Here is a 12,011-nt window from a genome sequence, read left to right on the forward strand (position 1 = left end):
GTATGAACTCTAATTTGTTCACGTTTAAAAAACAACTGAGGTTGCGGTCTCGTTCTTCACCATACTGAATTAACAGAAACGGGTAAACTGTTTAAGGTGGTAGAACATACTGTTCTGAATCTCTAAAATATCCATTTAAGGCGTATCGTACAGAGAGGCACCAGTGAGTGACATTCCACTGCCCTAACTCCATAAACGGACAAAGACACGTTGAGATCAAAACTTCCAGATCTTTATTGATGTGTGAGGTTAATGAGAGCAAAATCCTGTCTGTAAAAACCTTTAACTGGAAGAGGAACATAACAAAAAGTCACCCATGACTGGTGTTGACACTGACGAGAAACTACATTCCCCTGTTCGAACCACATCCCTGTGACAAGCCAGAGGTGAAGCTGCATGGATGCTAAAGACTGGGCTTTTAGGAAGAAATTAGAGAAGGCCACGGTTTGTGAATGGCTCAATATTATCGTTTAATTGTGTCATATGGTGTATTTAAAAAATATAAGATAAATATATACTGAGAACTTTTTGTCTGTCTAGTGTCATCAGCTCCTGTGACAAAACAGATTGGGTCGTTAGCCAATGAATAGTTGGGTTAACATTTTGCTAATGTGTAAAGTGAATATCTGGGTGACCATGACATGGTCTGTCCACCTTCCTCTCAATTTTCGGTATTCTTTCCGCACCAGCCTGAGGATGGGCTAGTCTTCTGCTTTGGCTTCCATCTCCTCAGCGTCATCATCTCCGTCCACCTCAGCATTCTCTCTCTCTAGCCTCTCCAGCTGCCGAGCCAACTCTGTCTCATCTGTGTCGGTCACCACCTTGGGCTGAGGGACATGGTTTATGGACCATTAATTTGCATGACTCCTACATAACGGAACGCATTTCCAGAAGGGGCTCATGAAGTTTCATTCAAAACATGATTTGGGTGGAATGGGGAAGGCATTTTCCTTTAGTTAAAAGGTATGTTAGGTGATTTTGGAGCAAAAGATTTGTCTCTTATCTGTATTGCTTGGACTTACCAAGAATATTTAGTAGAATAGTTTAGTAGAAAGGGCAAGCTCCTGTTTCTTTCCAAGCCAATGGGTGATGGAATTGAGGTGACCAATCAATCACCATATTTAAATTAACAGCCCAGAGAGCAGCAGAACTGCACTATTTTCACTCAGTGGATAGGCTTATGCATATTACAATCTGACCTGATTATCCACAAAGTCTGATTACACCGTCAGAGCTGCAGCAAAATGTGCATTAAATTACAAGGAAGTTTAATTGATGTACTTATTACTTATTTATACTTATGTTTACTCTTTCTGAACTCTTTATTGACACACCTTTGTTAGCGAGAAGCTAGAAATGGGTGGGAGCTCACCATTTCAACTGACATAACTGGATTTAATATGAATTGTAGGTCCAAGTACTACAGCTATGTAAGTGGCAAATCATAAAAACGTATGTAAGGCAAAATAGTATGTTTTCCTAAAGTGCTGCCTCTCACCTCCATTTGGATGTTAAAGACACCCCTCTTCTCCTCTATCTTCTCCTTGATAGCAGCCATGGCCTGGTTGAGGACAGACAGGCCCTCTGTGCGCTCCAGAGTGGTCGTGGTCATCACATATCGTGGAGGAGCGATCAGGTTGATCTGCCAAGCACAAGTCAACACTGGTTAAATACAGTGTCCATGTCATTTGTGGAGTGATGGGGTTAAACTTTAAACGGCTAATCCTACCTTAATAGGCATGACCTCTGTTGAGCAGCCCAGTCCTGCCCGCAGGGCCTCTTTGACGGCATCGATCCCCTCATACCCGTAGCACGCCACTTCAATGTCTATGCGAGATGGATAAACATCTTAAAACATCCACTGTAGTGAACATAATACTTCTTAATACCATTTTAAAAACTGTCAATTGAAATAATCTCTGGTTTAGTTGTTAAGTAAAGGGGTGTGTGGGTGTGTGTGATAATGGGAATGCCATTGTGCTTAGCCACTGGGTACCTCCCATTATTATTAGGTCCCACGTATCAATAATGCTAAAATGTTATGTTTATATTCGGGTGTCTTTCTTACAACTTGGTGGTGACTATGCCGAGGTCCCCCACCTGCTCTGATTTTGACAGCCTGTGGAGTGAGTCGCCTGTTGATGTTGTCAATCAACACAGCCCTCTCTTCCTCCGTCAGCTCCAGGCAATCGAGGATGGCGGGATCTCTGTGGAAGTCAAAAAGGAGAAAGTGCAGTCTCAGAAGAGAACTGAATGGCAGTTTCATTCTAATAATAATGTTGAGTCATAGACACCTGTATTAGAGTGATTGATGACTTCAAAGTGTATCTCATTGAGGGTAGTCTGGGAGGGTTAGCGTCGGAGCTTGGACAGCAGGGGCGCGGCCACTGCGTTGTGATTCAAATCAACAGCCAATGAAGAAAAGGGGGCGGGATCCACATGCAGTGGGTGATGCATCTAAATAGGATCGACGGGAAGCAATTTCCCCTTGAGAAATTTCGGCCGCCATTGTTGTGTACTGCTGTTTGCCTCTCGTCGGACTTTTTAGACGAGTTGCACAGCTCTCAGACCGGTAAGAGGCGTGTCCGCTCAGATTCAGAGCGTGACGTACATCCCGCCCACAAATACCAGGGCTGTGGCCCAGAAGTTCCTCGCCAGAGCTGGCGAAAACTTCTGGGAACTCAGATTACATTGAGGGAGAAAACATGTTTATAGACATTCCAATACTTTTGCCTACCAAATATTTGTATATGTATGAAATCATCATTATTTTGGTACTTCTGTTCTTTTGTGATGAATTCCAGTCAGGTCATTTAAAAAACACAAGATGCAGTCTTACAACTGCATCGCTTCCATGTGGATCTCAGACGCCATATTGACGCTGTATGATATCATAGTGACTTCCAATGGAAATATCTTTCTATCCATTGACTGCCAGTATAAGAATTACGTTTTAAATAGTTAAATATTTACAAAAAATGTAAAATAAAACATTCAGGGATTTTTGGCGTTCTTCAGATCAGTGGTTTGCGACTCACGAGAGTAGCCGTAAAGTGCACAAACAGACGGACACACAGACAAACCTCTTCTAGACAGCCCACCTCCCATTAGGAGCCACGCCATAAAGACATACAGTAATACAGTATAGATAGAGAGTACAAACTACAAAGAGCAAAATGGCAGCCATGTGAATATGATCAATAGTCTTAAGGGAGTACTTACGAAACTGCCTGTTTGAAGACATCATATGCTCCATATCCTGGCCGCTTGTACTTCTCGTCAAAGACCCAGGCAGTGCGCTGAAACAAGCTCTCTAGCTGTTCGTCCTTGGTGTATTCCAGCACCTCTGCCACGTGTCGAAGGATGCTGTACACCTGCAATCACAACAGCCAGGGATTGAAACAGAGGTGAACTCCAACCTACACAATACCATATGTCTGCCTCAAAGAAGGCTCAAGCTACCGTTCCACAAAAAAACAGAAACCAAATGATCAATGGGATGAATAATAATGACAAACAGAAATGTGGTGGAATCATTTCACTCATGTGTACTTCTGGGCTGTGTAATAAAAGGAAAATATGAAGAAATTGTGCAGCAATTTGACTTACAGTTTTGGATTTGGTGAATTTATCTTCACACTTAATGGCCTCCTCTGGAGAAACTCTTCTTTTTGATAAATCAATGTATCCTAGAGGGAGTTGAGAAGGGAAAACATTATTTATTGCCTTTTCTTCTTTTTTAAATTTTTGCACACTGAAGATTGTTTTTTTAAACACTAGGCCAAATTATCCTTGCATAGCATGATCAGATGTACGTTTGGGGAAATGTTTCAAAGAGTCTATTTGGAGCAATGCAATAGCTTTAACTATCGTACACAAAAACAAGCATCATGCTTCCAAATAGTACCCAATAATTAAAATCTTTACACAGTTTAAGTTTTGCTGATTGGCACACTGGACAGTTCTTTTATCCAATTTCAACTACAGCCTTTTAACATTGTGGTGTGTTTTTCCACATATTAATGGCATACCAAGCTGCTGCTTGGTATGCCAAGGTCTTACAAACCTTCAGAATGTTTACTGTCACAGCTATTTATTTAGCGATCACAATACCATGGTAGGTTTTTTGATTGATTGAATACTTTATTAGTCAAAGATGTAAAACAACACAGAAGTAAAGTAACACTTGGGCTAAAAAGGATAACACAAAAAAAGTCCTCGGGACTTGTTTCCATTGTGGTCCTAGGTATGATAAAGATGGTGCGGGAATATATCAATATATATCAATATCAATGCAACTCTTTGAATATACATTTTTTAAAGCAAACATTTTAACTCAAATCTTTGCTTCTGGAGGTACCTGGAACAAAATATTTTGAGATGGGCGGGGTCCGTGGCCAAATACATATAATTTTTTGGGGGTCCTTGACATGAAAAGGTTTGAGAACCACTGATATAGAAACGTAAGTTTATCAGAAAACTGTTGGGATTTAGAAGATCGGGTCCTCAGGTCTTAATGTGTTAAACGTCTACCAGGGCTTACCCTTCTCTTTGTCTACTCTGATGACCACTACGCACTCGTTGCGACCTATGCGGATGAGCTTATTGATGGAGCGGATACGTCGACGTGACAGCTCACTGAGCAGGATCATGCCCTCGATGTTGTTGTACTCCAAAAGGCTGACATAGGCACCCATCTCCGCGATGGACCTCACGTTCACCATCACAACATCCTCCACCTCCGGGAACCGGTGCTGGTAAAATCGACAGCTGAGTCCTGGCATCTCTGTGAGCCAGAAACGAATGAGACAGGGATCAAACAACAAGAATAGTTATTTATTTGAACTTCACTGGACGATAAGCCCCTCGAGATGCAGCATCTCGTTTTCAAGGGGGTCCTCAAAGCACAACATAAAACAAGAAAACAATCCAACAACACAGAACAAAAACATATCAAGGACATACACATATTTAAGGACTTTTAATGCCAACTCCTACTTTCCAAGTACTTGTCAGGGTGGAGGGTCCCCAGTTCAAATATGATTATTTTGGGGGTCATGGCCTGAATAGGTTGAGAACCACTATAATACACATCAGAATACTTGGATTATTAGTCAAAGTGTAAATTAAATGGATAATAATGAGAAAGGGGTCAAATGGTTCATCCTTGTTTAAAAAAAACAGTGGCATATGGGTAAAACAGTATTTAACTGCACTGGACAGACTGCACTGACATGGTCTAAGAATGGACAATGTTCCTGTCAGGGAGTCTCTTTTCCCGGTGTTTCGCCCAGGTGGACAGGGTTTTGAAGTTAGGTAGGTTTAGGCATCATTTCTGATTTCTGAGAGGTTAACTTATTAAGGTTAGGCTGAGGCATAGTTTGTGTAGTTAACCGTTAGGGCTTAGGCGCAACAACAATGAAAGAAGGAGTCTCGTTCATGTCAATGTCTGATGCAATGCAGCCCAGATTCCAGCTGGCCAGACAAACGAATTCATTCAACTTAAAGAGCATGACATTAACCAGGAGCAAGAAAAGAAAGTGTGGTAGTAGCATTTATGACTGCATCATGAGCATTGATATATAGTTGACTTTAACGTATAGTTAACACGGTCGAAGAACGTAAGAACAAAAAGATGTACTTTGGCAGGTTACAGGGCTGCTCCTCAACTCACTCACATGCGGCACATGCACCGCTAGTGCTAGCATCTAGCTTAGCTAGTTAGCATTAATCTACAGCCACTCCGCCGGTAAACAGCTGGTTCATTCATTACTAATTACCTAAGCGACTCACCTGTGTCATGTGGTTACAGAGCAATACAGGGGAATGGTCTGTATTGGACGTGTTTATAAGTCCGATATGTGCTTTTTCTCTTGGGTTTGTGTAAAACCGTTGGCCCGCTAGCTGCTCTTCATCGATGTGTGGCTAGTTTTTCTTGCGACCCGGAAGAGATTGTTCTCTATTCGACATGCGCACATGCCACGCTCGTGACAGTACTGTTGCCATGTCCGCTTTTTATAAGCGACTTTGGGCTTGTTTTTCTGTAAGTTGCTTTTAAATATTGGTAGTTGCAGACTTTGATTGAATGCTTTAGACCCCAACTAAAAAAAACACTTCACCAAGATTTCTTTTTTTAATAGCAGATCTACAAGCTCACAACGCGTCACGATGCTTGTAGATCGGCTATTTAAAGTGCTCATGTAGCCTAGTAGTCGCTTCTTTTGGGCTTGTTTTCGTACACCTGGCTGCTTACTTATCTCACAAAATCTGGCAACATTGGCGTGACACTCAGTCACATGACAAACACACCAGCTGATCATCACGACGAAGCTGCAGGATCCCAAGATCACGACATCATCATCGTATCGTTATTACTAATCCTCTATGTAGATTACATTTCTGGTTTACTCCTATTTATTTACAGGGACACTAGCTGGTGAAACAGGTCCACCGTCCCACCATTTTGTTCGTATAGAAACGGAGCAGCCTTCGACTAAAAGGACAAAATGGCATCAAAAGACAGGATCGACGTATTCCCGTCCAGAATGTAAGTAGCTTGTGTTTTGCTCCCAAAAATCCCGACCTCGCCGTACGATGGCGAGGGAAACAGCCGATCTACAAGTTCACAGCGCGTCTGATCCGAGACGCCCTGTGAACTTGTAGATTGGCTGTTTTCATTGTGCGACGGAGCATAAACTAGTCATAATAACACAGCTTGCTAGTCAAGGACAAGGTTATTATCTATATGTCTCTCACTAGGCAAGCCGATGATTACATTTTGGCTCATGTTGTGGTTCACTTATTATCTGCAGAAAGTGAGATGTTTGCAGTATTGTTTTATTCTGCATATATATTGTACCAAGGATGGAAACTTGTGATCGATTTATATCACTGAATTGCTGTTTCAAAAAGACAAGTACATTTGAGGAACTCTGTCATGTGAGGCCTGGTGTACATGTTCCAGCCGTGAGCTGTCAAAATGTGATGCACGTCTGCAGCTAATTCCAATCCACTGACTGTACACATGGATGTTTAAAAACCCCAAAACAGATCAGATTCCTGATTGTTATTACTTGGTGTATCCAAAAGCATGATTATTGACCAAATCGACATTATTTAATCCAATCATGATTTAAATGAAAACATTTACTTGCAGGGCACAGACCATCATGAAAGCCAGACTGAAAGGGGCCCAGACTGGTCGTAACCTGCTCAAGAAGAAAGCTGATGCCCTCTCCATGCGTTTCCGCTTGATCCTACGCAAAATAATTGAAGTAGGTCAAAGCAACTGATTATTCACTCTGTTCTGTTTTTCTGGTCAGCTCTTGTCTGGACTAAGGTGGAATTTACCTTCTTATCTCTACTTATTCTCCCCAGACCAAGACCCTGATGGGAGAGGTGATGAGAGAGGCTGCCTTCTCTTTGGCCGAAGCCAAATTTGCTGCTGGGGATTTCAGGTAAAGGGTCATTATTAGGCTATACCAGTGATTCTCAAACTGTGGTCCGGGGACCACTGATGGGCAGCGAGGTAGAGATTTTAGTGATAATATGACATTAATATACAAAAGTAAATGTCATGATATATATATTTTTTTAATCTTGTGATATCGATAAACAGGAACTTACGTTAGTTCCATAGATCCGAGCCGGAACATAATTGATTGATTGATCATTAATAAATGCACACACACAAATGCATGCAGTCCACCTATCTGACCAGAGACGTTTCCAGGGGGTGGCCCCGGGTGACACGGGCCATCCCTGGAATGAGGTGCCCATTGAGCCAGTATGGTCTGACCCTTCTCCATTGAGGTACCAGGCCAGGTGCCACCCTATTACACACTTTGTGCATTCCGAAATTTCAAAGCACTGACTAACTAAGTTTTCTTAGCGTCTTCACATCACGTGACAAGACAACAATGACAGTCGGATGAAGTGTCATTGCAAAATGTGACGTGGCTTCTTTGCTACTCTATAGATTATTCAACATGCATCTACATGTAACACAACAGGTTATAATAATCATGTTTACAGTTATACATGGGATGAACCATCATTTGAATGCATTTCAAAAGACGAAAATGGGAAAATGACAGATTGTAAATGCACTCTACGACGCCAGAGCGCTCTGAAATCAGAGCTGATCACAACATGGGCTATTAACGAATGCACCCAAATTTTACATTTGCATGGTGCGACACACTTGTGTTGCCACTGGTAGGTGTTAAATGTTCTGTTGTAAAACTGAACATGCTGTCTTGGAATGTTTTGTCTGAAAATGGAAAATAGATCTCTAGAAAATAGAAAAATTAGGTTAAGTAAAAAAAAATAAACACAGAAGACACTGAATGTTAGTTATTAAAGTAGATATAGGCCCTGATCCAGAAATGGTTGAGAACCACTGGGCTATACCATTGGCTGTCTCATCATGTCTGCTGCTGAAACATCTCTATCACTCACATCCATCCTCATATCTACAGCACTACTGTAATACAGAATGTGAATAAGGCCCAGGTGAAAGTCAGAGCCAAAAAGGACAATGTGGCAGGTTAGTATCAAAGCTGTCATCTTCTCATGTATTACTAGTATCACTAATGAATGTTTGATCTGATCTGATTCCTTATGTCTCCTTTCTTCTCTTTTAGGTGTCACCTTGCCTGTGTTTGAGCACTACCAGGAAGGCGGGGACAGTAAGTCATTTCTCACATGGCTATTTATTATTATTACACAGCTGTGTTGAATACTAGCTAATAAAAGTTTTTAAATCAATGTTTTAGTGTCAATAATAATGTCATAGCTAGCCTTATAATAAACATTATAATGTACAGTGAGGTGGTCATTATTGGAAAATAAACCCCTATTTGTGTCACGTTGTGAGCTTGATTATCACAGTTAGACCATGATAACCATGATGACGATATCATGGTTAGACCAAAAACGCTACTTGTTTGAGAATAATAAATAGCGACTGAATATGAATTTACTGGTCTTTTACCTGCTGTTTTCTCTGTACCCGCAAGGTTATGAGCTAACCGGCCTGGCTAGAGGAGGAGAGCAGCTCTCTAGATTGAAAAGAAACTATGCCAAAGCTGTTGAGCTGCTTGTGGAGTTGGCCTCCTTACAGGTAGGGGGCGCTATTGCAAACACGTAAGGATTATTTAAAGGGTAACTTTGTTGATTAAAAAAAAATAGTGTGAGGATGATGTGAAAATCTAACACACTTCCCTTTGCCCTCTACAATAGAATGATATGATTCTAGTTTAACAGAAAAGTTGCCATTTAAGCACCACCACTATCATTTATGGCAAAGGATTTGCTTATGAAAACCATATTGTATAAAACTGTCAACATGAGATTGATGACAGTAGGCTCATATTCTGTCGACAGACTTCTTTTGTCACTCTGGATGAAGCCATAAAGATTACCAACCGCCGTGTCAATGCTATTGAGCATGGTAAGTTCATGCTATGTTAAGTTTGCATCAAGTAGCACCAATGAAACAAATAAGCAGAACCCCAAAAATGAAACAAATAATGAAAACCCCAAGAGTGTGATTGTAGTAGCTGAAGGCATATTTACCCTTTCTTTCTACTTCCTTGACAGTGATCATCCCTCGTATTGAGCGCACCCTCACCTACATCATCACAGAACTGGATGAGAGAGAACGAGAAGAGTTCTACAGGTGATATGTCAATTAACTGGTATCTCTGTCATCTAGAACTGAATCAAAAGGGCTGTGCTGATTCCTGCCTGTTTGTTCACATTAAAGCAGTTAAACATATCGACTCCCAACACTTAAGAGCTGCTCAGAAGGTCCATAGTCTAGTACTGTTGGTCACTGGGGCAGCTGAACTGGAGTTATGGGGTGTTTATTTCTGTTGCTAAAGGGGATTTTCATAAGGAATGGATAGCATTTTCCCTTCACATTGGCCAAAAAGCTTACTTATTTCAAAATCTTCCACATAATGGCACAACACAACATACCTAGCCATCATATTCTTATGTTTATAGGGAAGAACAAATATATATTTAATAATTTCCGATAATTCCGTCTGCAGGCTGAAGAAGATCCAGGAGAAGAAGAAGCAGCTGAGAGAGAGGACAGAGTTGGAGATCGCTGCTCGCCTGGCCAAACTGGGTCCCATTGCCGAGCCCGCTAACATGCTAACGGAAGAGATGGACGAGGACCTGCTCTTTGAGTGACACGCTAGCTGCACCTCGTTAACATGTGTCACCCCTCATCCTATTTATTCTGTGCCTCCCAGGCCATGTTAATGTGTATTTGTGCAAATGAAAAACAGAGTTCTTTTTTTGATTACACGTTGTGATCTATCATGTCGTTTTCAGTATTGAAGATACAAAATGTATTACTGTATTGATTCAAAATGCCCGAAACGTCAACCATTGGCTGCTACTAGCGAGAGCATCTGTCTATTACATAAACTAGGAAGTGAACTATTAGGTGCATTTGTGTGTGATTGAATGAAGGTTGTAAATACTTAATTCTCCTCACATCGTGTGTGGTCATTGCATGCTGTCAGTTTGTGCAGTCAATAACGTGGTTGTAGATAATTGTTTTCCCCAGAGTGTGCTTGTTGTCTACTATGCTGTGGAGGACCAAGACGAGGACCAAGGATGTTGTGGTTGTCTCATTTAGGAGAATGGTTATCACGGCACCTGTGTGTGTGTGTGTAATCTATCAAAACCCCAGTGTGCAAGCCCACAATGCACAACACTTCATCCAAAATAAAATTGTGAGTATGTAACCAGCATCTGAATTTTCATTCTTACTTTTAAGATCTTGAGGGAGATTGTCAACCAGTCAGTGTTTTAGTTTTAGCCAAAAAATTACAATGCAATAGGTTTTATTTCTGGGTATGAATAAACATATACTGAACATAGTTTAACCTACAACTGATTGGATTTGTTAGTTCTGTGCCCAAAGGCATTGTACTAAACACACATATTTTTCAAATGCAACCTGGGTGAGGAATGGAAACTATTTTAACACCAAAATGCTACATGTAGCACGTTATTTTTAGTGGAGTTATTTGAACTAATTCATTAAGATGTAATGTCTTAACTCATTGAGTGCCCACATTATTATTATCTATTTCTGGCCATTACAATTTTTATTTTTTTATTTTTTCAAAGTAAAAAAAAAGTGCTTAGGAAGCGAGATACAGCCTTTTTAAGTTGTACGTCAAACAAGGAGTGGATGGAGCTGCAAATCTTCAGATGATGATATCTTGGGTTCAATTTTTTTTTTCAAAAACACGTGAAACACGTTAATGGCACTCAACACCATAGCGCTAAAACACGTGAAACACGTTAATGGCACTCAATGAGTTAAGACCAACATTGACAACTTGTTTCTAATAAAACAAATCCTTCTTTATAGGCCTATGTTTTTTATACTTAATCACTGACCAGACTTGTAGATAAAATTGCTTTGTATTAATATTGTTTACCGGAGCGGTGCAAAAAATGAACTATGAACTGAATGAAGCAAACCTACAGGAGTTGTTTGGATTACGTGTTTTACAGGATTTACTGCTCACAGAACCTGAAGAGTATGTTTTCAAAGTTATGAAAGGCAACATGTAAAGAAGACAGAGTCAAAATCTGGAAGAGAATACACATACACATCAATCTGGTAACCTATGTAAAACAAAAAATGAAAAACAGCACCCTCTGCTGTTCTTTTTCTTTTTTTTACCTTTTAAGGCAGTAGCGCAGCTCTGATGGATTGATGATTGATTAATGTTCTTTATTTAGTAAGACATGAGAACAACAGTACATGGAAGTACAAATTCACAATACATGGTCTACAAAACTGGAAGACTCATTAAGCACTGAGCTTGTTTAAGATGAGATCCCCATGCACACAAATCATGATGACATATAAGAGACAGACAGATACACACTAATATACAGAACGTCATTCATGCAATCGGCTTAAAAATATGTACAAGAGAAGGAAAAAATCACACCCTGTGTGAAGGTAGCGG

General features: G+C 40.6%; 2 protein-coding genes across 2 annotated transcripts; one reads left to right on the plus strand and one right to left on the minus strand.

The window, feature by feature from the left end:
* Positions 1-210: 210 nt before the first annotated feature.
* LOC311063381 (eukaryotic translation initiation factor 2 subunit 1) lies at positions 211-5,958 on the minus strand. The gene is made up of 8 exons (XM_084082797.1): positions 5,794-5,958; positions 4,544-4,786; positions 3,610-3,689; positions 3,223-3,374; positions 2,101-2,207; positions 1,730-1,827; positions 1,499-1,642; positions 211-827 (listed from the first exon to the last, which is right to left on the minus strand). The coding sequence occupies exons 2-8, from the start codon at positions 4,782-4,784 to the stop codon at positions 702-704; spliced, it is 948 nt and encodes a 315-aa protein (XP_083938923.1). The 5' UTR covers positions 4,785-4,786; positions 5,794-5,958; the 3' UTR covers positions 211-701.
* Positions 5,959-6,306: 348 nt separating this feature from the next.
* atp6v1d (ATPase H+ transporting V1 subunit D) lies at positions 6,307-10,886 on the plus strand. Its single transcript, XM_084082313.1, has 9 exons — positions 6,307-6,547; positions 7,157-7,274; positions 7,378-7,457; positions 8,481-8,548; positions 8,646-8,690; positions 9,021-9,124; positions 9,388-9,454; positions 9,604-9,682; positions 10,059-10,886. The coding sequence occupies exons 1-9, from the start codon at positions 6,507-6,509 to the stop codon at positions 10,201-10,203; spliced, it is 747 nt and encodes a 248-aa protein (XP_083938439.1). The 5' UTR covers positions 6,307-6,506; the 3' UTR covers positions 10,204-10,886.
* The last annotated feature ends 1,125 nt before the right edge of the window (positions 10,887-12,011 follow it).

Source organism: Gymnoscopelus microlampas (assembly GCF_963454915.1).
Source record: "Gymnoscopelus microlampas genome assembly, chromosome: 16".
NCBI classification, from domain to species: Eukaryota; Metazoa; Chordata; class Actinopteri; order Myctophiformes; family Myctophidae; genus Gymnoscopelus; species Gymnoscopelus microlampas.

Excerpts from the sequence above, each read along its gene's own strand:
- LOC311063381 (XM_084082797.1), bottom strand. The coding sequence starts at position 4,784 with ATGCCAGGACTCAGCTGTCGATTTTACCAGCACCGGTTCCCGGAGGTG. Across the intron at positions 3,375-3,609 it reads AATTCACCAAATCCAAAACT|GTGTACAGCATCCTTCGACA; the intron begins GTAAGTCAAATT and ends TTGTGATTGCAG. Across the intron at positions 1,643-1,729 it reads CAGAGGTCATGCCTATTAAG|ATCAACCTGATCGCTCCTCC; the intron begins GTAGGATTAGCC and ends TGTGCTTGGCAG.
- atp6v1d (XM_084082313.1), top strand. The coding sequence starts at position 6,507 with ATGGCATCAAAAGACAGGATCGACGTATTCCCGTCCAGAAT. Across the intron at positions 8,691-9,020 it reads CTACCAGGAAGGCGGGGACA|GTTATGAGCTAACCGGCCTG; the intron begins GTAAGTCATTTC and ends TGTACCCGCAAG. Across the intron at positions 9,125-9,387 it reads TGGAGTTGGCCTCCTTACAG|ACTTCTTTTGTCACTCTGGA; the intron begins GTAGGGGGCGCT and ends TTCTGTCGACAG.